The sequence below is a fragment of the Coptis chinensis genome, chromosome 5, assembly GCF_015680905.1.
Source record: "Coptis chinensis isolate HL-2020 chromosome 5, ASM1568090v1, whole genome shotgun sequence".
Classification (NCBI taxonomy): domain Eukaryota; kingdom Viridiplantae; phylum Streptophyta; class Magnoliopsida; order Ranunculales; family Ranunculaceae; genus Coptis; species Coptis chinensis.
The window spans coordinates 96,094,744-96,122,331 of NC_141460.1; the positions used below are offsets into that span (position 1 = coordinate 96,094,744).

The window sequence follows — 27,588 nt, forward strand, 5'->3', positions numbered from 1 at the left end:
CGTGGAGAATTTAATTAGAACTTGAGAGGGAGAGACCATTTGCCAGGACCAAGTAAGCTTACACCATCGTAATCATGGTCAATTTGCAGTCCTTCACCTTATCTTATGTAGGTAGCTAGCGCATGCATAAATCAATTGGGAGAAACTAGTGATATTTTTAGTATATGCTTATGGTATTTGAGTTAACATGCACCTCATCGTCATTTTTTAGTAGGCTTTAGAGCGTTACTTAAATATACACAGTAAATTGCTAGGATGGTTCCTTAAGTCTCTACCTATTACGGGCATAAATACTATCCTAATTGTGTGTAGACATTGACCGCATAAATGATCTTTATTGTAGAGATGATCCGGAACTTGACAAAATGTTGAAGGAAAGGGTTAGATGGGGAGACCCAATGGCTCACTTGGTAAAGGTAATAAAATAAGTTTTTCTTTTAAGTAAGAACAAGTTAGCAACACACGGTAGTTTCAAAAAAATCTGTGTCATCCATGTATACAAGATACTGGCATATTGAAAGGTTATATACCTCAAGTTTTGGTATTTCACCATGTAGGATACTGTTAGACAGCTTTGTAAAGTTCACTTTGGTTTTTTTCTATTGATGATTTAACTTGGTTACCAATGTTCATGTTCTTTTTATCTTTTTGCAGAGGAAGCATTCTGACCTGATTTTGGAAGATTTGGGCGACAATGAAAAGATGAAAGAATCTGGATTTATTATTCCTCAAAAGGTTCCTAATCACAGCTGGATAGTAAGAAGAATAGATGCTGCACCAAACCGTTATGGCATAAAACCTGGGAGGCATTGGGATGGGGTTGATCGTAGCAATGGTGTGTTCAGAGTAGGAGCTTGATTATGTTTGCATATTCTTTCTCTTACAAGTAAGAATATGATCGTCATATCTGAAGTTGCTGTCTTTTTCGTGTGATATATTTTCTTCTTTCTAGGGAAAGATTTGTCATGGTAATGTGCACTTAAAGTTGCCATGGTTATGATCTATAAACTGTAAATCAGAAGAATCATTAAATAATCCTGATAGATCTTTTTAAAGGGGTTCAAAAGATTCCAGTTGTCTATTATCTGCTTTAGGTTGTAGTTTGAAATCTTTGAATCATAAGTATTTTCTGGTGATAATGTCTTTGAGTTTTTGTCTATAGGTCACTACCCCTATTCATTTATGTAATTTCAAGAAATGAATACATGTGGACATGTGTTGTTGTCATTATGTATTGTTGTGCAAGCATATCTAAGTATCTCTATCGCCTTCTCTTAAAATTGTACTTTTATTTTGGTGCAATTCGACAAATGACCTGGAAGAGAAAGCAATACCAAAAGCCGTAGCCCCACTAAGTTTGAGTTTCGGGGATACTTAGGACCTTAACCTATAGTTGTCGGGTGCGATATTATTCCGAGAGAAAAATATCGATTTGCCCGGAAAGGAAGACTAAAATAGTGTTTTGAAAATAAATAAAATACAAGGATATAAATTTCAGAGCCTTAATATCTTTGAATCATACCTTTTGCAGTTTCCTTTCGACTTTTTAGTAAAATCACATCTTAAAGCCAGTTGAATTCAGTATTACAATGAGTATGATGCAATATTGCAATTCTATGAAATATGGCTCTGTATGGAGTTTTTACATTAGAGTTGCAATAATGAAGTAATATGTTCTTCTGTCTTGGTGCAGGATATGAAAAGGAATACTTCAAAAGAACAAACGAAAAACAAGCTACTGAAAGAGAAGCGTATCTTTGGTCGGTCTCCAATATGTAATTGGAGGATACCGTATCAAATTTTGCTTCCATTGTATGAAACAGTTGATTGACATATTTGTAGCTGGCGGCCGGCCACCGCCTTGGTAAATTTCTCTCGAAACTCCGTGAGAAGCTACAGAGGTGTATACAAGTTGTTTCCTATAAGTTACATTAATGTGTATTGTCTTCTTTCAAGATTGTTGCTCTTGTCGATGTTTTGTTAGTAGTGCCAAGAAGCATTGTTACGGTGCCTGGCTACCGAGTTTTACCATTTACGGGGACTAGCTTGCAATACGGTTTGTCTATATTTGACTATCCAGATATGAATCTGTTACCAAAGGTGTGTTTGTTCTCTTAGAAGGCCAGCGTTGTAAAGGTGTGTTTTGGGTTTCTTGTTGGGACCGGGTTCGCTTATGAGCGAACTGCCTACGTATCCTCTTGTTGGTTTTCTCTTTTCCTTTCTTTCTTTCTTTCTTTCTTTCTGGGGAGAGAGGAATCAGGCCCCACGTAGTTCAATAAGGTGGTATTTATAGGCTTAGGAAAATGTCCATCTAGAAGACACGCGGTGTCTATGGTACACGATGTAAGGTGGAGATCGTGGAATGAGTGTTGATTTGGGTTATATTATAAGTCCCGTGGCCGATTGGGTGTTGGCGAGGTTACCCCTATTTTCCGGGGATGGGTAATGATTACCCCTGATGGTGATCGTTACACGAGGCGTTCTGTCATGTGCTCGTACCGAAATATCTTTGTCCTCCTTTCTCGTAGGTCGTTCTTGGAGGTCGCGGCATTGAGTTATTTGTGTGAGGGGTGTTCTTGAGGAGCCGCTCCACGGTTCGGTCTTGAGGGTCGATGTCCCGAAGTTCGCTTTTACGTTTACGCTGCGTGCATGATAAGATATCGCTCCCTACACGCCCCTCTCGGTAGAGTGTTTATGCCACAAGAAACGTTATCTTTGAGAAAAAAATGTGTGGAACGTGAGCGAAGCCGTGGGTGGACGACTTCGACCGGGGCGACATGACTTTCGAACGCATGTTGATGCTTTGGCGGGAAAGGGAAGTTATGTCGTAACATGCACGTGACAGAATCGTAGCAGTTGAGAGAGAAACGTGTCGCCGCATTATTCGAACTGCTGAAAAGACAGTACCTTGGAACACGTGTGCGGGCTATAGCCTAGGCTGTAATCATAACTTCTTGGTAACTGAACAGGCGGTTTATACAAAATCAAATTTGGGACCGCGAAAAGGCATTGCGTGTTTTCTTCTTCCGCAAAAACGCAAGCTAGGGCTCCTCAGGTGAGTGCTTCTGTTGCTGTTACCTTTCCATTTTCAATTTGCTTTCCTCTCTGTCAGTGCGTTTTGCTAAATAGATAGATCATCGTAAGGTTATAGGGTCTAAGCTTGAGTATTTGATAGAAAAGGCTTGTTATAATGTCTGAATCTGATGATACTCGATCGGAGGAGGTCCGAGAGATATCTTTGAGTTGTGGAGAGTACGAGGATGAAGAAACAGTGAGTGTTAATCCTTGCTTGTGAAGGTTCATCTCCTGCATGGTGTGGTAGAACAAGATGTCACAGGAACTGCCGGGATCGATCAGGACGCGCTTGACTGTCCAGTCGCTAATTTTGACATGGACGACCAATGCATCATTATGAGGAAGGCAGACTTTGCTTAAATCGGCCTCCGTAAAAGTGATATTGCCTGCGCTGCGACCTGAACCACGCGGGGCGTGAGCTGCCTGTGAAGTGAAATGATAGACTTCTTAGAGAGCGCCGACACGACGTCTTTTCTCTCTGGATGAGGTTACGGAATCGTCCGGGAAAGTAATCACGTGAATAGTCCGATCATTGTCCCGATCGATGAGGCCGCCGCCGCCGTGGCGCTGAACGATTCGTGGGCGCCCTCTGCTGCGCGAGGGCGACCTTTGAAACTCTTGGGAGTGACGGCGAGGTGGAGATCGACTACGGACTCGGCGAGCCATCAGTTTGTGTCTCAAGTCGCCGTCAGGAATGCTAGTGTACTGTTTGATATGGCCGGCTTCCACTAGATCCTGGAGATAGTGTTTAAGCCCCCAGCAAGCATCAGTTTCATGGCATTTTGTGTTGTGAAATGCGCAAAATGGCTTGTCAGGCCGATCTACTGGTTGCCTCACTTCGGGCCGGAAGAATGGGGCTCGCTTAATCTTACCCAGAATATAACTGGGGGAGCGCGTCAGGATAGCGAACTCTCTGCTGTTGTCTGATCGGGTACTGGCTTTTGGTGCAAGCGACCTAGCACGCTTCTTTGCCCGTGGAGGACGATCTGAAACTGCTGCCACCTCCTGATTCTCGTCTAAGCCGTGGAGTTTCAAAGTTTCCTGCAACTTGATATACTTGTCCACGCTGCGGCGTAGAGCTTTCGGACAAAGATCTCCGGCGTTCCTTCATCAACGACCTGGAGAGGTCGGTGTTCCGCACTCGGCAAGCATTGGAAAAGGCCAGTGTGGCGAAAGATTCTTTCAAGCCGCTTTCCATGCACAAAAGCTTGGCTTTGAACCGTCCTAGGAATTCACGAATAGTTTCGTCTTCCTTGAATGATAATTGAAACAAAGAATCCAGATATGCCTTATTCCGCCTGTTATGGACGTGATTGGCCGGGCGAACAAATCGAATTCGCTCAACGTTTTAATAAAATCGATTCGATTGAAAAGAACCAATCAAGAGCGCCATCCTTGCGCCGGGCGGAAATAATCTGCAGTGATGGAGATGATCAAACTCGGTGCGAAGTAAAGTGCCAAACTCGAATATAGCGAGCCACATACGACGGGCACGCGTCTTTGCCGCATACATGGGAAAGCGTGGGTGGATAAAGTCTTGTGGAGAGGGTTTATTGAGGACCCTGCTTATTTGACGGAGATGCGCGATACGCCTTAAGCATCTTGTGCACAATCTGCGGTCGAATCCTTCTTTGCGCGCGCTCGACCAATCCTTTGGGATAACTCGTTAATCCGTTGATTAACGCCGTTGATCTTGTTCTCTCGCTCCGTTTACCGGGTTGTTGCTTTGGTAACTATCCACCGAAGCGCCGTAAAAGTAGCATTTTCTTCCCTGAGCAAGGAAATGCTCTCATTCGTTATTCCCAACTGGTGGGCAAGGTGCTGGACTTGAGCTTCTAGGCTGACCATGCTTCGTGGGCTTGAGAGTTAGGGATGGATGAACTGATTTAAGGTGGTTCTCAAGGTGGTTCTCAAATAATCGAAACCACAGACGGCGCCAATGTAAAGGTGTGTTTTGGGTTTCTTGTTGGGACCGGGTTCGCTTATGAGCGAACTGCCTACGTATCCTCTTGTTGGTTTTCTCTTTTCCTTTCTTTCTTTCTTTCTTTCTGGGGAGAAAGGAATCAGGCCCCACGTAGTTCAATAAGGTGGTATTTATAGGCTTAGGGAAATGTCCATCTAGAAGACACGTGTGTCTATGGTACACGTGTAAGGTGGAGATCGTGAATGAGTGTTGAGCTGGTTATATTATAAGTCCTGTGCTGATTGGGTGTTAGCGAGGTTACCCCTATTTCCCGGGGATGGGTAATGATTACCCCTGATGGTGATCGTTACACGAGGCATTCTGCCATGTGCTCGTACCGAAATATCTTTGTCCTCCTTTCTCGTAGGTCGTTCTTGGAGGTCGCGGCATTGAGTTCGCTGTACCGGGGTGTTCTTGAGGGAGCTGCTCACAGTTCGGTCTTGAGGGTCGATGTCTTGAGTTCGCTTACGTTGCACGCGTGCATGATAAGATATCGCCCCTACAAGCGTCAATAACAAAATAGACATTGAATCATATACCATTAGAGTAGGGCTCTTTCTAACATACTCTTTTAAAGAGGGTCATTGCATCAGCGCGTCCCTGTTCTCTTTTAAGATTTTCATGATGAATAGCTGCCTTGGAATATTGATTCCATTTATTTTGTGTGTGTGTGCGTGTGTTCTGTGTGTTTATATGTTAATTATACAGTTTTGGTTAACTTGTAAGCCTGAAACAAACATATTTTCAATGACTATGTAAAAACATTACAAGTGATTAAACGATGTTGTTCATTGACTATATGAGTCCGTCCACAAGCTTGGTTATTCCCTTAAGATTATTGGAGAAGTCAATGGCTCAATGGCTCAATGCTCCGTGCTAGCCTGCTATGTATAGGTTGGTGGACTGGTATAGTCTAGTTCTTTCCCTTCTAAGATTATTGAATCAGAATGCAATTTTGCGTGAAGATCAAATGAAAGGAACTGGAAAAGACGCATACAACAAGGCATAGAAAGCAACAAGCACGGAGGAAGAAAAAAACATGGGTGGTCCACTATGGAATGGAATGGAAATGAAATAATTTTAAATAGTATGTGTTTGGTAAACTGGGAAAAAGAAAGTAAAAACTGGGAAAAAAAATAATCATGTTTGTTTGTAAAAGCTATGGAAAGGAATAATTGTATTGTTGGGTGTGCTAGTAGACTTCCCTAGCTATTTATTTCTTTTTTTTCCACAAAATTTTTAGGAGTTAGCTAAGGACACAAATTTTTTTCCATTTCCATGATTTTGTTTCCATATGTAAAACCTATTTCTTTTCCATGGGTAAACAAACGCCTTAAAAACTATGGGAAAGGTGGACCACTGTTATTTTCCTTTCCTGTACATAGTGTTTCCATCATAACAAACACACTCATAGTATTCATTGCTCCCAACTTGGAGGAAGAAAATTTGCAACCCAGGAACACCACCCACCTAGAAATTTGAAATTTGAGCGAAATTGTAAAACCTCTCTAGACCAGCCTACTGGGCCCATAGAAAAACCATTCTCACCAAGATCAAGAATACTCTTTGGTGCAGTTTCTCCACTGGGGATTTCTCCAACAAAGTTGTTGTTGCTTAACTCTAGTATTGGAGAGAGTAAATAAGCCATTGAACTAGGATAGTTACCAGAGAGATTATGTTTTGCAATATTCACCTAAGTCAATTCCTGCAAATCCTTCCAACACTAGGGGAGTTTCACCTGACAAAAGATTGTCTGAGAGAAGAAGAGCACTCTAACTCTTCATCTGACAAATGGATGAGGGGATGGTTCCCACTTATAAAGTTTTCAGAAATATCGAACTGCATCAACCTTGGCCTCGTCGTTCAACAGAATGTCCCGAGAACAAGTCGCTCCCAAGGTTTAAAGATCTCAATACGGATGGCGCAAGTGGAGGAGACTTCGAGCTATTTATATATTGGCATTTCCCCTAGGATTCGATTGTTAGCGGCAGTTCCAAAACCACTCAGATTAAGTTTTGATTCCAGCATTGCTAAGAGTCACGAAAAAAATACAAATCAAAATATGTACATAAAGAAATATTGTTTCACCGCATCTCACACAAAAGAAACTTCTTTTTCGATGGCTACATCTTTGATTATCTTCCATCGCCTCATATGAATATGGTAATTTTCAGGTTCATAGCCAACATCCACCTTAGAATAAGTCAGACTAACAGTATTGGCTCTTGGATAAAGTCGGACTTGCTGCTCAATACACGTACAATCATTCTCAATTCGATGGAATTGGACAATTGTTTTATCTTAATTAAAGGAGATTTTCGATAATTTTGCTTGTTATACACGTAAGGTGTTATTTCTTGGCTTCGTCCAGTCATTACTAGCTTGTTAAAATATATTGAGAACAAATATCAGTTTTTAAATATCTTTAGGGCAACGCATCTCTGTCTTTCTTGACAAAAACACATTACACGTCTCTAGATGTTACAAGTATTATCAGGGTATGTGCAGCAGTAACGTGATCCAAAGTCCTAACCATGCTTCTAAAACCACCATTTTTAAGCTATTCATTATATTTCACTGGCACTGTGATCACTCGTCTAGCTTAGAACTTTAGAGTAGTGTTTTTTGCAATCCATAACGATTCATCAAGTAGGCCAATGTATGCCGTCTATTGCATAGGTCTTCGATTGCATATTTTTTTTTAATGCTTGGTTTCTGGGTGGCTCACCGTCACTTAAATTCCTGGCTCTGCCACTGCCCGTAGGTGTCCATGGTCTTTTATTTTAGTTTTACTTCAGTTTATCTTCTTATTTTTTAAATACACTTTAGTTTACGTAGTTTTAATTAAGGGCCTTGTGATTAGTGTTTTCACTTTTCAGTTAGTTGATGCTTTACGAATTTTTTAGAAGAAATAAAGGAGTGAATTTTATTTAAGGTTCTTGATTTAATTATTTAAAGTATATATATCTTGTTTAACTGTTACGTCCGCCAATTTCATCTACATTTAATTTAGTGCCAGCAATGGCTATCAGATACTAGATTGATCTTCTAAATAAACATGTGACATGTGAGTGCTGAACTCTTATCCTTCTGTATGTACTAAATTGACTAGGCTATAGACACTGGTGAACATTTCACTCCACCACCACATGTGAAAACGCATGTTAAAGTCGTCGAAGAAGAGATAAATTTTAAATTTTCTCTAAGAACATATTAGGAGCAAAAGATTCTTCGAAGAACCTTGTCACAAAGACGTAGCCATCTGCACAGACAGCTAAGTATGGGTAATTACTCTCGACTCCTAAGTCCTAACCACTCGGGAGCAAAATTTCCCCTAAAGCTCATTCTTTTCCTATGCCTTTGTTTGCAAAGATTTGGAACCATGCAAAGCTGTAAGTTCGAGAATGTTGAATACAGTGAAACCTATAAGTGGGAGCCAAGGAGAAAGAAACAAGTCCAACCAAACAGAACCATCAAAGAGTATTTTCAGTGCAGTAATAATATACATATTCACTTTTGTCTTTTTACTGTTTCAAGTAGTTATCACGTCCAACCAAGCAGTAAAGTATACTAAATAATATGAATTTTTTGGTTCAGTTGTAGGGATAGAATCATTTCTTATTATCATAAGATAACGTTTATACAACCATAAGAAGATGTTTATATGACCATAAATGAGATTCCCCAATGCTGAACTACGATTGAAACTCAAATCACATAAAGATACACTTAGAAACCAGAACATCAAAATTTAACCAGAGCAGATAACTAATTGTGATTGGTTAGGGAGTCCAACAGTTGAAGAGAACAAGGTTTATGTAAAATCTTGTGGGAAACATATCGAAATTGTAATGCTAAACCTACAGGGTAGCTAAGTACGCTATACTTGTGACTCAGAACATTACTGTATGCATCACAAAGATACAGTTTATGATATCTAATCTATGAAACTCAGATATCTTATCTAAAGAAGAGTACTCGTAATTTATGAAACGTTGTGGAAAGGTATCCTTATTTACAACAAACCAAGGAGGAGTTTGTTTACTGCAAATTTTAATACTATTCTTCACGCCCTGATCATGTTCTTCAGCTCAATCATCAGGGTCTTGTCATTCCGATATATAACCCCAAGTGGTGTAATCGCATAGCACAGCTGATAATTACGGTACTGTTTAACATATAACTAACCACAACGCTAACATAAGCACTAAGCTGAATACTAGACCAACATTGGATATCAGATACTAGCTAGATTGATTTTCTAAAAGAACATGTGAATGCAAAACTCTTACCCCATCGTCTGTGCTTCGTATAAAGCAAAATTTAACAGAGTATAAACATCAGGAATGAAGAGGCTCCGATGTGGTAATGTCATGGTTTGTATCATACTCCAAGTCATGGCATTGGCCACAGAGGCTCCAAATGCAACCAGAACTCACAAGTACACCAACGACCTCAAGAATTATATCATGCACAACATTACTCAAGCACTTACCAACACAACAAAAAAAGAGCAAGTTCACATAGTTGTACAAATCAATCAAGTTTCCATTATATACTCCAAACAACACATTAGATATCATAACAGTCATCCCACGTAGATAGCAACACATTAAGTTTAAGATAGTAGCAAAACAAACTCCTTTGTTCCACAAACAGAAACCTAAAACCAAATGGAGCAATGGAAATCTAAATAATACATAAACACTAACATTATAAACCCTTACCCTCTGGCCTTAAGCTCAGCCAATCGCCTCAAAAGATCATCTTCATCAACCTTCTCATTACTTTAGACGCCACCGCAATCGCCTCAAAAGATCATCTTCATCAACCTTCTCATTACTTTAGACGCCACCGCAATAGCATGACCCACAGCTTGAGGAAGCCCAACAGAAACTTCCAACCCATAATCATATGCCACCTGTTGCATCAAACTATTAGCATCCCCTTCTGGAGTACTCAACGAAGTACTCCCCGCCATCGAACTCTCCATAAACTCAGCTTGTACTTCCATATTAACAAACTGCTTCTCAAACTGGTCCATATTCTCCGACATCTTCTGAAAATTACCAGTAGTAAGTGAAGATTCCAACGAGTTCACAATTTGGATTTGGATATAGTATTCATCTGTTTGTTGCGTTTGCGGATTGAGTTTTCGGCGTAGATTCTTGCTCCGTCCATGTTCCCTTTTTCTATGGCTTTTTTGACTTTGAGTTTTTCGGACTTTTCTTCTTTGGTGCATTTTTGGGATTGGCGTAGGAGTGATTTTGATGTCAATTTTAGTTCCATTATTTGGTTCATCAACTTCTCTGTGTTTGCCATGCCTTCAAAATCATTGGTTGATTCAAGAAATGGTTGTTTTTACTAAGTAATGCTTCCCAACCTGCATTCCCAGGGTTCCCTTCAGATGAGCAATTGGATATCTGAAATGGATGATTTGATGAAGTAGGGATGCCGCATGCGCATCATTTCCTGAAGGAATTTGGAGGTAGATGTTATGCTTACTGCTTAGTAATAACATTGGCATACATGTCTACCATATTTCCATTGGCAGTACGACAAAGTGAAAAGTAGTGTAAACTGTAAATATGAAGCAAAACACTATGAAAAAGAGTAACACCTTTGAATATCACCAATCTTCATGAAGAAAAACTAAGAAAAATGCAGATCAGGTTGGGCAAGGGCTGCACTTTGGAGTGCGTGACAAGGTTTCCGATGTACAACCCGGACAAAACCTGCACAGAAGTTACAATCAGTTAGCTACCTGTCATCAACACTGATAGGTAATTTTTGCTTCAAAATTACCACAATGATAATCAATAAACACACGATGACATGACGAATCATGTTCATATGGACTGTAACTTCAGTGTCTGGTTATGTACATATTTTCAGGTAAGTTTTTATTTCACTGCATTTTGAAATGTGGATGTCGATGTATGAATGTATATCTACAAACAATGAAGACTGCAAACAAATGGATTTAGAGTGCGGGCAGGACTCTAAGTGCCTGGTGGGCGGGCAGGACTCCATGGTGACTAGAACCACTCGAAGGGCTGTGAACACCACGTCAGCAAAAAAAATGGATTTAAAGTGCGGATAAAAACAGTAATGACTGAAAACAATGCCAGAGTTATAGTTGGTATTTAGTACTACTAACTGATTACATAGTAATTGTAAGTACATATATTTATCAATTATCAATTATCAAGCACCAATCACAGGAAGACACGTGGAATATAAGTCAGCAGCACATCAGGTCAAGTCGTCAACACAAGTATAAGAATACTCATGGAAGATATCTCACTCAGACCAACCAGGCTACAATCCAGAAGACATCTCGCTCAGACCAACCGGGCTACAATCCAGGTACTACACTCTATAGCTGATTACTCATGGCACAGCAGCTAGGGACCCCATGCAACAAACCATCATTTACATAGTGTCTTACATAACTTCAATTAATGGTTTACCTTATAGATGCACATATATAGTGTCTTACAAATAAGCTCGCGAGTATTTTGAGTGCACTTGTGCTTCTTGCTTGTCAAAATTCTTTAGTTCACTTCTAAAGAAAAATAGTCATACTTCATCAGTTGGGCTCCACTGCTAGCTTTTCAACTTTCACATATGAATATTGTCTGATTATTTATTTCCAACTAATTATCTAAAAAGAACAAAGATTATTTCCACCTCTGAGTTTTATACGTTAAGTTGGCAAAACAAAGTTTTCACTACATAAAAAAGGCTTCCAAATGGTTTTATACTTTGGCTTAATTATCTGATATGACTATAGAGCAAATCCATTGAGATGGATGGAAATATCAACATGCTCATATAGAGAATCAGTGAAACGTAAATATAATGTGTGGTGTAAAGAGAAAAAGTAAAAACACAACCAATATGAGAACCTATGTAACATCGGCACACAAACACGAAGTACATCACCCCTGTACATGTAACTAGAGTAGAACTAAGGGGAGAGCAAAACCATAGGACTAAAGGATCATATCACACGTATTCCTCCTCAGATATAGATTAAAATTGCAAAAAGAAAAAAAATGTAAAATCTAAGTCAAGTAGCCATTTATGTGAAGAAACAATATGAAACTATCAGTATTAACCAACAAAAAAGATAAAACATATACGAATGTGGTTAAAATTAACTGTTATTGTTAGAACATGCATACTCCCAGGATTGATTCCTAACAAAATTAACAATAAAGTCAAGAGAACATTATGCGGTTAATGAAAGTTTAGAAAATTCTGTAGAGAATGAGATAAGTAACATACCCTAAACATTGGTGTTGATGGTTTCAGAATTCAACACGATTCTCAACTCGAAGAAGGGGAATCCGGTTCCAGTCCTCGCATCTTCTATGTAGCTCTGGATGACATTGGAGGACGCGAAGCGAAGTTAGTGCTGGAAGCTCTAGCAGCCACTCTGGTAACTTTCTCAAATTCTTGCAAACCCTAATATCAAGAGTTTGAAGTCTACGGACATGCTTTATTTCCTCTGGTAAAGACATCAACTGAGGCAACCAATCCAACAATAAATCTTCAAGGGAAATGAGGTGCTGAAAATCCATCGACATGATTTCCAATTCTGGACAATCCCAAATATCCAACTTCTGGAGGGCAGTTAGATGTTGCAGCGATGATTCAGATAGAGATTTTAGACTCCCACAATTAGCCATCCGCAATCCCTCCAGAGAAGTCAGGTTTCGTAAGCCCTCCGTCAGAGATTCCAAACCTCCACATCTATAAATAAACAATGTCGTAACTGTCGAAAGGTTTTCAAGTTCCGTAGGAAGCCTTTTCAGTTTGTCGCAATTGCAGATCTCCAATACTTGCAGACGCGTAAGGTTTCGTAGAGGTGCTTCTGGAAGAGTTTCCACTTGATCAAATCCCGTAATCCGAAGGTCAGAAAGATTGTGTAGATTTTCCACCGACTCGAGCGAAGGATCATTGCCTTTCCCCACAGTTAATCTTGTAATAGAAGACGGCAGTGGCGTGGGTAATTTCAATTTGGGGCAATTGTAAAGATACAAATTTTGGAGGCAAGAAGGGAGTAGCAGACATTCTGAAGACCATCCTTCCACGTTAGGCATGTTATAAAGTCCGAGGGAAGTCAATTTTGGGAGTGCGGTAGAAGACCCTACCCAACCAGGCAACATCGCACCGGGGTACCCATAAATACGCAAATGTTCGACAGAGTGAGGCTGGAGTGCTTCTAACACGTCTTTGCTGTTGTTGCATTCAATTTCAACGTCAGACCAACCACCCGGCCACCGTAGGTCTAGGCATGAAAGGTTCTCCTTACTCCTTAAGTTGGCTTTGTAAGCATCCCTGTGATCAACCACATTCTGAATCCCATTTATGGTTAATTCTCCTTCAAGATGGTCTAGCTTTTCCAACTCCTGGATACCAGCAGAGTCACTAAGTTGACTTACCACAAACGTACTTAACTGCTTCAGGCAAGTCAATTCACCAATTCCCATTGGCATGTGAGTCAACTTTGGATCCTCCATGTTAATGTAAATGTAATTGTCACTGCCAATCACTAGTTTTCTGAGCTTCCTCATTTTGCTCAAGTTCTTCGGCAACATTTTAAGATTGCGACATTTCTCTAGGTTAAGGGTCTGTAAATTTGTTAGGCAGCAAATAGATTCAGGTAAAACCCTGATTCCAACTTGATAAAGATCAAGGCACCTCAACTGCTTCAAGTTTCCGATTGATGGTGGTAAAGTTGTTAATTTTAAGTTGTAGCTTAGCACTAGTATCTGCAGGTTTCTTAGGTTACAGATGGATTTGGGTAATGATGCAATGTTCATGTTACTGAGGTTGAGATACCTCAAGTGTTTTAAACGACCGAAAATAGGTGGTAGACTACTTAAGGTCCATAAATTGCTGAGATCTAGAACTCTTAAGTACTCAAGTTGTGAAAGCCTTGATACAAAGAGCTCTAAAAGGGAACTGGTTGCACAGTGCTGGAAAAGGATTGTGCGGCAGAATGATTGGGATTTAAAAATTGTGTTCAGAGTTGCTTGCGATGGTGCCGAATCATATGTCACCGATACATGTCTTGCTTTCTGAGGGACATCTCTTATCTCACCAATTTTCACAGACAAACAATCATTGGCCATAACTGAGCATGCAAGATCGTGCATGAGATCGTGCATCTTAAACTTCGTAACGTTTTGCAAAGTTACATCTTCATCCATGTCTTGCAGGAAGAAAGAGCGCCTTAGTAACTCGTTAAAAACTTCACCACCGATGTCTTCCACCTCTATCCCTCCACTAGATTGGATAAAACCATTTGCCATCCATTGATGGATCAATTTTGCTTTCTCCATCGGATAATCTTTTGGATATATGGAGCAATAGGCAAAACACTGCCTCAAGATTGGAGGCAAATGGCTATAACTCAATCTCAACGCAGGTAAGATGGTATTCTCTCCACGTTCTTGAAGAGTCCAAAGTTCGCTGTCTCTTACACATCTCCAAAATTCATCATTTCTGGAGTGCAACAGGCTTCCCAGTGCTTTTACAGCAAGAGGTACGCCTCCACACTTGCTTATAATCTCCTCACCCATTTTTCTCAAGTTTGGAGTGATCTCATCGTTCTCCTCCATACCAAACGCATATTGCTTGAATAGAAGCCAACAATCATGCTTTGGTAGAAAACTGAGTTCATGTGTTGGATTAATGATGCATGTAGTAGAGTCTACAAATGTTTGGAAGCATATAGATTCTACCACTGTCGGGAGACGAGTTGTTACAATGACTGAACTTCCTTTATCTCCACATGTGAGAAGATGAATTATTTTATTCCACTTCTCCCGATCATGGTCCCATACATCATCCAGTACCAGCAAAAACTTTTTGTTCTTTAATAATTTCTTGAGGTAGTTTTGCATAGAAGTTAAGTCTGCAAGAGCACAGGCTTGTTCAGAGAGAAATTCTATCATCATTTTTGTAACTCTTTTGAGACTGAAATCATCGGAGACACAAATCCAAATTTTTTTGTGGAAACAACCATAAACCCACTCATCATTATAGATCAATTGAGCAAGAGTAGTCTTCCCTAAACCACCAATTCCAAGTATGGGACAGATGGAAAGACAATTTTGACTGCGCGCATTGTCTTGCAGTATCCCCACGATACTTTCTCGGTCCTCAACTCTCCCATAGATTACCGGTTCAGTTAGAAAAGAACTAGTTTCTCGGTCTTGAGCGGAATCTTCAACTCTAACTCCAGAACTCAAAAGAAAAATGTGTCTCTCAGCAGCAATTTCATCAAATATTTGTATAAGCTCTTTAATTCTTTTTCCCAGTTTGTGACGAAACACAAGTTGTTTGAAATGAAAACAACTCGGCTCCCCAACCTCTGACTCAATGCGTTGAAATTCTAATGCGCAATCATCCATAATGTCTTCGGCTTCATAAGCAGCATCCTTGAGCTTTCTTAGCCAACCTCTAATCGACTTGTCTTTGATCTGTTTCGTCTCGGCGTCGTCAAGAACAGATAGAACAGTGGCCAAAGTGCTGGATAGTTTCTCCAAGTTCTTCTTCACACCATATAGTGAACCAAACTCGGTGCTGATAAGAGAAGTTAAATTGGAAAAAAGTAGTTCAACAATGGGAGAAACAAGTACATCGGCCATATCGTAGTGAAGGGGTGATGATAAATTTTTTGTTATAAGAATGAGAGAAAGATATCGCACAAACACTTGTATAAATAACTGGTTGGACACTGAAACAATGGAGAAAAAGTCTCCGTGTTGAAAATTTTCCACCGCTCATTTCGCTGCTACGTGCGTCACAGAAATGGATGAAGTTGGTGGTCAATGGAGACTTCTGAGTCTTTAACAGACCCACACGGCCACACCATTAAATTATTAGAGAAATTGCTTTTACAAAATTATGTCGGCTACTCGTTTTACATTTGAACAATTTTCTCTCTCAACAACTCTCAAGGCTGTGAAGCAATCAAAGAATAACCGCGTCTTCCTTTGAAAATATATGACAGCTTGACGGATTTTAGTGGAAGAAAAATATTTTAAACCAAAGACTTTGGCCAATGACTCAATGGAACAGTTTGTAGTCATAAAACTAGGTTCAAATTAGCCTAAAACCCGTGACTTTTTGAATTATGTATAAAGCCTACCCGATTTTTAAAAGTGTGAAATAAAGGTTTCGTTTTCGGTGAGTTTATGAGAAAAAACCAACTGCACCTTTATTGTTTTTTCAAAATACCTTACATACCCTTTTATATGAAAGTTGTTACTTAATTTCTTTCTTCCTCAATTGGCAATGGTGATTTCTCATATCGTGATTTTGGACTGAAATTGAGACCGTCTTTTTCTTTTTCTTTTTGTTCTCTTTTCTTTGGACTTTTGAACTGTCACCACTAAGGTACATTTATTTATACCTACACTTCTATTATTATGTTATCTAGGCAAGCAAAAGATGAAAATTGACTACTGATAATTTAACTTATCGTCATCTCTGTATTTGATCATTTTTTTCATTGAATAAGATAACCTGCACTCTTTTGAGATAATGGAATTGTTGTAACTTTTAGTTTCATCTCAATTTTGTGTTGTAGGATGGATTTTACTGTTCTTGGAGTTATATCCTACAAAAATTTGACTCTCGCGAGTCGTATTGGTCTGTCTTCTTCAATTATCGATGTCAAAAATGAGATTTCGACGAATTTCCCTTGCATACATGATATTGCCTGTATTGGTAGTAAGGGTGATTCCTTTTATGGCTACATTGATGAAGGATATACGGTAATCGCGTTCAGGCAATGCTACTCACATTCTATCAAGCCAATTCCGAATGGTTTTATGCCAAGACGCATGCCTGATTCTCATGCGGTTTATCCGTGTAGTCCGAAGATTGGTCCTGGTAGACCCAAGAAGAAAAGAATTGAAAGCACCGGTGTGATTCGTTAGTCTATGATCAGTTTTGATGTTCTCGGCAAACCATATGTTTTTAGTTGTCTTAATTGAGATTTTTAAGTTTGGTCTTTTGACATTTATTAATGAGAAATTGATATTCATTGTATACTTTTATGGAATGTTGAGCCTTGAGCCTTGAACTAGTAACAAATATAATATACTGAAAAAAAGGTAAACAAATATAAGCCACATTTAGAAATCAATTTTGATCCGATCAGGAAACAAATAGCATGAAATTTGACCCTTCGTTGCTTTCAAAACATGAATTCCTATGCAAGGTTTCCATTACTAACTCGATCTTCACTTCAATGAATTTGTATCTTTAACTAATTCCTACAATTGCATATTGCGATATTCATTAATATCTACATTCATGGTCTTGGTTGGGATATACATGTTGCAAGTATTTACAGTCGTGAGTGCATGAGATACGTTATTGATTAAATTTCCATACCTCACAGTACTATCTAACGGTGGAACAAGATAGGAAATCAGACACGAAATTAGGAAATAAGAGGAATGGTTTTCTTGGTATAGAGATTATTAAGACTGTCTTTCTTTCCACAGGTATGTGTAGTATGCCTTCTTTTTGGTGTATAATACTAAATATATATAGTCGAGGTTATGGCGTTCAAAGCTTCAACCTATGGTACGGTGTTTAATCCTTTAGTCTTTTACCTTAATTATGTAGAAAAAGTTTGATGTTCAGAGCTTCAAGCTAGCTATTTGGTACGGTGTTATTTATATATTAATTATGGAATATGCATGTATTGAATTGATTATGTATAGGTATATGTATAAGATCCATTGAACTGATTTTTGGTAAATAAAGTGTATGTGATAATGGAGTAGTGCTCTGATTTGTGTTCAATTTGTTTGTTGTTAGACGTGTGATAATGCTATTCAAACTATGTTTTCAAGAATGTAGTTGAATGTAGTTGATGGAAAGTTATAACAAAAAAAATTTAAAAAACTTTGGAATTATATTATTGTAGCTCCAATGAAATGGGTATACATTGGCTTGGCTTAAGCGATTATTATATACAACTTTGGCAGATTATCAATACTAGCAAGATGCACGTGCTATGCACGTGGTTGACAAAAAATGTATTATTATTTATATATATATATATATATATATATATATATATATATATATATATATATATATATATATGAAGGTTAGTAAAGTATGTGATTTTTGGTTGATGTAAGCATTGGTTAGTATAATATGCATGCATAGGGACTTCTTTAAAGTTTGTTTGACGACTATTTTTATTTATTTATTATTTTTTTATTGGCAAGCCTGTTTTAAATGAGATTAGTAACTCTTTAATCTTCATGGGTTCGAACCCCGTGACCCCAGTATCATCATCCAAAGGTTTTACCGACTTTGCTAGTCGGTACCTGCTATTTGACGACTATTACATATAGAACACATTCAAAAACACAGTGCATCATGGAATTGATTGGGGGGTAGGCTTTTTGGAAGAAAAGAAATTGTATCATAAACTTTGACCTGCCTTTTGATATTGACATGTGAGTTTCTGAGGCCTTATAAGGAATTGAAATGGCAGAGGGAGACTGAACGTATTGGTTTGAAGCGTAGTGACAAAAATGGCCAAAAGCTTCAATTGTTCATGTAGCAGGAATCCTTCTTTGTTGCTTCCATGACCACACTTTGAGGGGGCGGGTGAGGGCAATACAATTAAGTACTGCTATAATGTATAAACCAGAAAGAACCTCCAGTTATAAGTACTACTCTCGGCATCGAAAGTAAATAAAAAAAAAAGAATTCTATACTAACATATTTGAGTATGGAAATAGGTCATTTCTCCATAATTCTATACTAACATATGCTTCTAAGCTAGACTGTTTTTATCCATCCTCTAAAATGAGGATGTGCAATCTAACAGTGGATTGTCTATATACAAACTAATTGGTGACTGAAATTAGAAACTAAACACAATCAAACACAATTCAAAAAGGATTGAAAAATGGTGAATAAATAAGTTGTCCGTACCAGACAGTTCAAGACAATTAGAAAACAATAAGAAGAAGAGGCAATACCTGCCAGCACGGTCATCACATGAATTATGACTATCAAATCCCTATAGAGTAGATAGATAACAGGAAGAATAGGGGAAAACAAAACATAACACGTATAATGGCTTGAATTTATAGCCAACACTCATCACCATGAACATAGAAAAAGGGTGAACGTATGTAAACTGTCGTTATCAGTTGCAAGGATAAATGAAATATCATAGCAAACAGGAAATTTGAAATGAAGTGCTCAATTTTTTTGTACAAACACATGCATAAACTTGATAGGCGTTAGAGGACCGAAACACTTCTTTACATTGATGAACAACTTAATTAAATACTAAGCGTATGAAAAATTGAGACGTATGGAATACTAAGGAACCAGTTGTCTAATCATCACAAATAATAGGCTATCCATTCTACAACACCTACCTATTCTCATAGGCACCAACATCTTTTACTTACAATATGCCATTGATTTGAAACCAACTCTTGAACGCTGTTTGATGTTGTTATTCATGATATTGTAGCGTGTAGCAGTATTGTGTGCAAATGATCTTAGATAACAAAACAACGTCAATATGTAAAGAGACCTCATATATAAATAATAGAAACTAATATCCATTTGAAAATTAGTGAAGAGAAAATTGAATAAATGGGATTGTAGAATAGTGGCGAACACAATATAATTTCAAGACTCCTCTTTATTTTATGTATTCCTGAAGCTTTGTCTCGAAAGCTTAAAACACATTCAATTATAAATAAAAGGTGACATAATATTTAGTTAAGCAAACTGTTAACGATTGACTAAATGTAAAAAGTTTGATTAGTGCAAAATTATCACACTTAACCAAACTGTGAACCTGTGAAGGTGTCAGATACACTGATCCAATCCTTTTGAATGGTTGCCTACCAAGATATATTCAAATTTATTGACACCAATAAGTCAACACTCAGCAGCACAAGGTACAAACCAACCATAAGAAAATGAAAATAAAAGCTTTTGTCGTCCTCACTATGTGCTGATAGAAAACGAAGAAAACAAATTGATCTTGTAGCTCATGTGTGGTTTTATAGTTTTTGACCACCTTTACTATTTTCGTTCATCATGTGACAACTTGGGAGATGAAAAAAATTTGACTTGAAAACACACGGACCTTTTGTTTCCAAATAACTCTTTTTCCAAGAATTCCATAAATCATATATTGATTAAGTTATTTATCGATTCATTGTTTCCTTCACAGCGATACATAATACAGGACAACCTTCATACATTTACATTGATTTTCTCACAACTTAGAAGTTCACATGCAAAATGTGCAAACTGGAACAGAAGCAACGTATGTCTTCTAGATCAACATAACGCGTATCTTCTTTGGCAGCACTTGTAACAGAGTTTATTCTGCGAGGACCATCTTTGCAACCCTACTTTATATTATAAATGACTTACTTGCCTTTTCATATACGACCTCGAAGCAAACCATAAACTATATGACTGAAGGCCACTGCTCACTCTACCTGATAATTACGTGAGTGATTAGGCATTGTTGACTTAGACATTTTGAAGGCAATTGAGAACTTGACCATAAGCCAGATGGAAAAGAATACCTTAGTATGAGCACCTAAATCATAGGGGCAGGGCGGGGGGCTATTGATCTTGCATCCAGAATCCCAGTGCTTAATAGGGTAGAGAAAACCTTGTACTGAAACACCAACAAAAGGCCTCAAATTAGTCCTGAACATTATTTTTTTATTGGTTAGCTAGAGGTTAACAAATGTGTAGATGCAACATCCATCAAAATTGAAGATTACCGAGCTAAGATTGAATGAAACTACCGAGGAACAGTTCAGCAAAGAAACCTCCCAATTGCCGCCTCTTACTACAAATGAGCTTTTTTAACAATACAAAAGGGGGCAAAAGGCTAGAAAAAAATATTAATTTTTGAATTGTTCTTAACAACATGAAAATAATAAACAGGTTAGGAGTTAAGGCCTTAAAAAAGCAAATAAACTTGATGCTCTTAAGGTGCACTATGAGGCTAAAATATTTAGTTGTGAATTAAGGAATAATTTTGCATATTTACATACAACCTAAAGTCCTATGAACATAAAAAAAAAATATAAAATAATAAAATAAAATAAAAATCTGGCCATGGCTGACCGCTGACTTGTTGCATTGGCAACCTGAGGTCCTGACCCATGATCGTGTCGAGATCACCTCACCAAACTGCAACTTTAAGTCTCCTCAATAATTTCTTCATGCAAACCACATAAATAACCTCAAATTAGTTCAGTTAGGAATCAAATGCACAAATAACATCATTGTGTTTACTACTATGTCTAGATTCATTATAAAAAATATTAGAGCGGACATGATGTTTTTAACTGAAATTTTATGTAGCAAACATGGTGGGGCTAGGTAACTTTTCGACATAGTACACTTATTTATTTATTTGAAATTTCCAAAACATAGTACATCTGTACATGTGAACTGACGCATATCATGGTATTGCCTACATAGAACATACCTCATGAGCTACCTATCCAAGGTTGAGGCAGATAACAGTCCTCTGTTTTCTTTAGCCCTTCAAAGAAAGTATGGGCATTACCATCTCTACTGGGTCATAAGGGAAGTACTTGCTCACTTGGAACCCTGCATTTCTCAAACCAAACAATAACTCATTTGCCATTCCCTTAAGCTCATCAAATTGAAGCTTCAGGTTCCCCTTTCCTATACCCAAACCTTGTGCCTTGGCTGCTGCAACTTTCCCTACATAATCCATATATATCAGCATACACAAAAATCTAACGAAATACAAAAGGATACAAAATCCATGAAGGTCTTTGAATTTTACCAGACTCAAGGTTATGTGTGGCAAGTACTACTGCCCCAGTGCCTGTGAAGACCTTTTCAATCATAAACGATGCACACTCATTGTAGCATGTGTGTGTTTCTTGAATGCTTCCATGACCCCAATAGATTTATGAGTATATGAGAACTCAATTCAAAGAAAAACTTTGCATCTTTGCACCTTTGCTTTCCATTTGGTTATTTCCAACGCCATTAATGAAAGCTTCGATTGCATGGATGATACAAACTTAAAAAATGAATGACATGGCGAGCTACAACAATAATTCCTTTTTATATGCCAAACAATAATTAAACAACCAAAAACTCGTATAAACAGTTTAAAATATAAACTGTATTGAGAAGCTTAAAGTCAAAAGTCTCACCTCATTACCAAGATAACCACCAATTAAGTTTTAAAGCACAAAAGGCAATTGATTTCCATCTGAGGGAATATACTTTCTGACTATTAGAAGCTCCAAAAATAATTTATTGGTAGGAAGTTAGGAACCCAACATGTAACTTGCACATATCACTTTCAAGTAGCCACTGCAGACTTTACTTGGATTTTGAAACAACTATCGAGACTTACTGATACAGTGGGGTGCACAATGTCATAATCTTTTACCAGTAACACAACTTAACCATGATTTGCATTATTATACCCTAATTAACTAATTTACCGCTAAGAGAGTAATTTAATTAGCAATACATACTTGTCTTTTTCTTTCATTCAGGTTCACGCTACCGTCAATTCTACAGACCTCTAGCCTTTTCTCACCAAAATAGCACTCAATTAAATCCAAAATATTGGTCCACTGAGAGAATATCAGGACCTGATATAGAAAACAACTTCAGAAGAAAGACTTGACAACTCTAAATCTAAGTATAAAAGTTGACCTGAGATTTTTAACTTATTTTGTGCTTTCTGGCATTTGGGTATAGGAAAGGTTGATTCATAGACCTCTTCTTATGTGATCTACACAGACAATGTAATAAATCGAATCTAGCTAGTCAGCAACAAATAGGTATGGCTATTTATCATACCTATTTGATCTTTGAAAGTTCACTGGTGAGTTAGGAATTGGACCTTATAGAAAACAAAATAGAGAGAAATATTGATTTGCTCTAATCAATTGGTTTGTCTGATATCCAATTTGACTATTGCCATAAAAACAATCAAGACTCCATGTGCTACAGGCAAAATAGACTGAAGCGAGTAACCCGTCAGAAACAAATAGCAATAGAACTCGAGAAATATTAACAGCACATGCGATGTCCCCTCTCCCTAACGTTATTACACCTCTGATGATATGATATGGCTTCAATACAACCAAACAACAAAACTATTGTACGAAAGAAGTAACATACTTGTGAGGAAATAGCTTGAGTCATTGTATATTCAGTTTCAGTCTTGAACTGCCTCCACAAAGACTTGCATTGAACTGGCGTAATCAGCACATCCTTTGGGGAGACCTAAGAAAACTTTTCTTTAACACAATACTCAGGAACTATGACCTAAAGACAAAAACATAGAAGGAAAGAATATCATACCTCTTCCCATGTGTTTGAGGCAAGCGGATCTGTAGAGATTCCTACATTGCTCTGTTGAGACCTAGGAACAGAAACAGTTCCATCCATTAGAGAAGAAAATATTACATTCTCAATCTTATCTGATTTGTCTTCCAAGCGTAATGCAGCCATTAGAAACAAAATCTTCAAAGAATGCAACACATTAATAATAATTTGGCGACCGTTACAACAAAACCACATGCATATGATTATGAAACTCAAAATCCTGTGCCTAAAGGTATAAAATAGTATTCAGAATAGTAATACTGCAACACGTGCATCTTTTGTTATTTTCCTAATGTCTTCCTTCCCAATCCAAACCCTTGGCATTTAATCATTCTCAAGACTGAACACTGTTGAAAACCTAAACGTAAAAAAATATGGTTAAAAAAAAATAAAGGAAAAATGAAGAAGATACAAAGTTTATAATATGAAAATAGGTACCTATCCTACATTCGGATCAGCACCTCCCAGCTTCTTCTTTTGCTTTTTTCTCCACAAGACTTCTCACGAATTACCGTAGATCCAGAACCATTCCATTATAAGTCGCTTGGTCCAACTCAAAACCAGAGAGGGAAGTTGAGAACTTTGCAACAGCAGACTCAGTTTCACATCAAAGTAATCTTCTAATTGATGCCAAAGTGTCTCGACCAGAAACATGTAATAGGGAATCCACGGGTTCAATGAGTGCTTCACTGAGTTGTTTCTACAAATCATAAAAGCATCATTAATGAATTTTCAGTTCAAAGTAGCAAGTGTATCAAGGACGTTATTTCTACGGGTTCAACAAGCTTTAATTGGAGCAATTACAAAAATAAAATCTTAGGTACAACACCTAATATTTGGCTTTCAACTCTGACAATTAATTTCTCACTACGGACAGATGCTGCATGTGCTTCTATATCACGTCGAAGTTTTTCTCTGACTTTTGTAGGATCCAAGTTGGCCTGTTATATGGCAGCATCTGAAAATCAAAACACACATGAGCTGAGTATTAAGCATGTATATCGGCAACACAACAAACATAATTTAATACTTCAAAGGAAACTTTTTTAGTTGGACATCACAACTCATGGTTGTAAAGAAGTTTGTCAACTGTCTATAGCCCAAGAATGAGCATTATAAGTTACCAAATTGGATAACTGTAGATTTGAGTTAAGCCCACCTGCAGCTCTTTTATCAAATTCAAACATACAATACTGGGTAGACACACGAACTGATGCAGCAAATGCATGGTTCTCCTTTGTTAAATGAATTTTCTAGTCCTTTCTTAAAATGCTCCAAAGCTCTAGACCTTAGATGCCCCAACATGCACTGGTGAGCAGGTTGCACATACTGCACAATACATAAACAACAGTTATTACAGGAAAGAAAACTTTAAGCTACAATGCACAAATCCTTATTAACACACAAACCTTCTGCGTTATTTTTTTTTCTTTAACTGACAAACACGTTTTTATATTGAGTTCCCGTAGGGCCACAAGTAACACAAACCTTATTTACTCAGCAATACAAATATAAAAATGACAAAACTCATGTCATTTTACTCTCGATGATAAAAGTGAAGATCACAATGCTGAAGTTGGCTGAAAACTAATAAAATGTTGAACTATTGCCAATGACCACATCATATCTTGTTGCATCCATAACTTAATTCTGACTCCTTTAAATGACTCCCTATCTCCCTCCCTAACTGGACACAATTGATTTTTTATAACACATCAATTTTTTATGATACTAGTTTAAGTAACTTACTTTCTTTACTAACCTTAAATTTGTAATTTGCACTTCGGAAGTATGGTTTCAAACATGAATCCAAATAGATCTTCTATTCTGCTCTTGGAAAAGGGCACTTAAGAACCCAGTTAAGATACATTGTGGTTAGTAGTCTGCCATCCTCTAGGGTTGTGGTTACTATTCTGGAGTACTCTATCCACCACAATGTCTCGTACTCTCATCACTTAATGTTTCATCCGACCTCTTCACAACCTTCTCACACTTTACTAACTTGATAACAACTTGATCTCGTGTTTGGCTATAATTTAATCTAGAAGATTATCAAACTGTCTTTTAGATTACACTAAATAAAATGGATATTATGAAATCAAAATGTTTTCAAGTCTACACAACTATTTTCTTATTTTCAGAGGAAAAGGGCATCAGAAAACTTAAATTAGAACTCTAAATTTCTGAGTAAGCCCAATCTCTGTCACACAAATCCCACAAGTTAACAGTGTCAGCACATAAGCTCACAATATTATCTTGAGACCCAACACTCTGAAAGAAAGGTTTGTCACAAACCAACATTACAAACAAAAAGATTTAATAAATGGACATTTTTAATACTGCCAAAAACATGAAAACTTGATATTGCATTTTTAGTCATTTTAGTCGTCTATTGAGTGCCAGGACCGTTTGTTTGGTAAATCAAAGTTTGGGATGGTACTATATGTCTTTGCTCACAAGAAAAAAGAGAAGTATCCATCATGAATATATTTCATTTCAATTGGAAACAATACCAACACCATTTCCTATCCGAATTATTCAGGATACATGCATAACAAAATTACCAGTTTCTATTGGAAGAGGACTAAGAAAGGTTACCTACACGAAATGTACAAATCAATGTAATGAACATATAAGAACTTCCTGATCTGTCAGCTCCACTTGCTGGACACGTACTGTATCTGTCAAAAGAGGCTTACTTGTATTGCCTCGCGATCACTTTTCTCAGCACTTAAAACTTCACTTTTTTGCCTTGGCAAACCTGAGTTATATTAGTCGAGAAGGAGAAGTGGGGTTTTGCAGAAAATACAGACTGAACAGTTTTCCTCCGAGAATTGGGATTGTTTTGAAGATTTGGAATTTTTTTTTGTTGTAGTAGTTTCATTATGAGCAAAAACAATTATGAGAAATAGAAGAGATGGGAGAGAAGGGAGAAGAGACAGGAGAGAAGGGAAATGAATCTGTTCATATTCTCTGATTAAATGAACCTCTTATTAAATAACCTAATTATTACTAATAATTAATAAATGACATTTATAGTAATGCGTACAATTGAGAATGGCGTGGATTTGGTTTTCTAATATACTCCCACATGAAAAGACTGATTGGCCCTATTTAAAGGTGTTAAGCAATTGTTTTATTTAAGGACAATATTGGTATTGAAAATTTATAAACACATAAAAAGACAAAGTAGTCCTCATTAATAAATAGGTAGGCATCTGATTTTATTATTCATCAAGGGTATTATGCATCAGAAAAAGTCCCGGATGAATTTAAGAGGCCACAATCATTATAGGCTATACTAGTAGTAGAGATATATATCGGTTTCATATATATCATAAATTTAATTATATTTTTTCTTAGAAGAGAGTTCGTGTCCAAAAATTGTGTCTCCTCTCCCACTCGAAAGCTAAGAACCTTAAGGACGTACGCATTCCTAAAAATAATGGTATAGCCTCAAAACTCAACGATAGCTAAAAGTATTAGGTCAACCTCAAAAACTCTCAGAGATAATACAATAACAATTGTGAGCACGTGATGTGTAGGTGCAGTATTGACATCATTTATGAAGCCTCTTTCTAATATAGATAAGTAAGTACTCAAAGACCGGGTGGTTATAGATCGAGAATGCTACAATGGTTACAGTTTTACAAACGTATACTACAATATATTCACAAACAAGCTAAGAATTGAGGCATCTAGACATGATCATGCCATTCACAAGTTATACTACTGATCAAATTGATCACTATAGTACTTATCCCAGATTGAAATTGATTGGTTCAGTTTAAACTATGTTACCTGAAATATGTTTTGCGTTAGTTATTTATCTTTCTATCATATGCTCCCTGAGCTAAGCAATTGTTTGATTTACAAGGTAGTGACTCCTTAAATTCAGCAAATTGAGGAAATTACCACCCAAGCAAGATTTTCTTAATTTCTCTTAGGTGGGCGATCTATTCCAGCTTGGAAACTCTTGCACTGCAAAATCCATATAGATTATATAGTTTAGCAAAAGGGTGTAAATCTTGCTCTTAAGCGTAGGATATAATGCATAAACATGACGAAGAATCTCATATATATACAACACCTCTTAAGGAATGTCGTAT

At 37.6% G+C, this 27,588-nt stretch overlaps 2 protein-coding genes, 2 long non-coding RNA genes and 1 pseudogene across 6 annotated transcripts; 1 reads left to right on the forward strand and 4 right to left on the reverse strand.

The window, feature by feature from the left end:
- Positions 1 to 18: 18 nt before the first annotated feature.
- Positions 19 to 1,848, forward strand: LOC147500524 (pre-mRNA-splicing factor cwf26-like). The gene is made up of 4 exons (XM_086559348.1): positions 19 to 52; positions 344 to 410; positions 655 to 835; positions 1,694 to 1,848. Exons 2-4 carry the CDS (start codon positions 366 to 368, stop codon positions 1,777 to 1,779), a joined length of 312 nt encoding a protein of 103 aa, XP_086415474.1. The 5' UTR covers positions 19 to 52; positions 344 to 365; the 3' UTR covers positions 1,780 to 1,848.
- A 7,717-nt stretch (positions 1,849 to 9,565) lies between these two features.
- On the reverse strand, positions 9,566 to 15,754 carry LOC147500525 (ESCRT-related protein CHMP1B-like; annotated as a pseudogene). The gene is made up of 4 exons (XR_015196407.1): positions 12,332 to 15,754; positions 10,659 to 10,773; positions 9,871 to 10,510; positions 9,566 to 9,825 (listed from the first exon to the last, which is right to left on the reverse strand). The product of XR_015196407.1 is annotated as an ESCRT-related protein CHMP1B-like (transcript).
- LOC147500526 (disease resistance protein RGA2-like) lies at positions 12,355 to 15,705 on the reverse strand. Its single transcript, XM_086563652.1, has one exon. The coding sequence runs from the start codon at positions 15,703 to 15,705 to the stop codon at positions 12,355 to 12,357; it is 3,351 nt and encodes a 1,116-aa protein (XP_086419778.1).
- A 4,434-nt stretch (positions 15,755 to 20,188) lies between the features above and the next one.
- On the reverse strand, positions 20,189 to 23,831 carry LOC147500527 (uncharacterized). The gene is made up of 5 exons (XR_015196408.1): positions 23,456 to 23,831; positions 23,273 to 23,377; positions 21,582 to 22,880; positions 20,662 to 21,308; positions 20,189 to 20,571 (listed from the first exon to the last, which is right to left on the reverse strand). It is a non-coding gene; the product is annotated as an uncharacterized LOC147500527 (long non-coding RNA).
- A 90-nt stretch (positions 23,832 to 23,921) lies between these two features.
- LOC147500528 (uncharacterized) lies at positions 23,922 to 26,360 on the reverse strand. 2 transcript variants are annotated; one of them, XR_015196409.1, is made up of 3 exons: positions 26,078 to 26,360; positions 24,309 to 24,437; positions 23,922 to 24,179 (listed from the first exon to the last, which is right to left on the reverse strand). It is a non-coding gene; the product is annotated as an uncharacterized LOC147500528 (long non-coding RNA). The 2 variants fall into 2 exon arrangements; XR_015196410.1 differs by having other exon boundaries at positions 26,082 to 26,359.
- Positions 26,361 to 27,588: the final 1,228 nt, after the last annotated feature.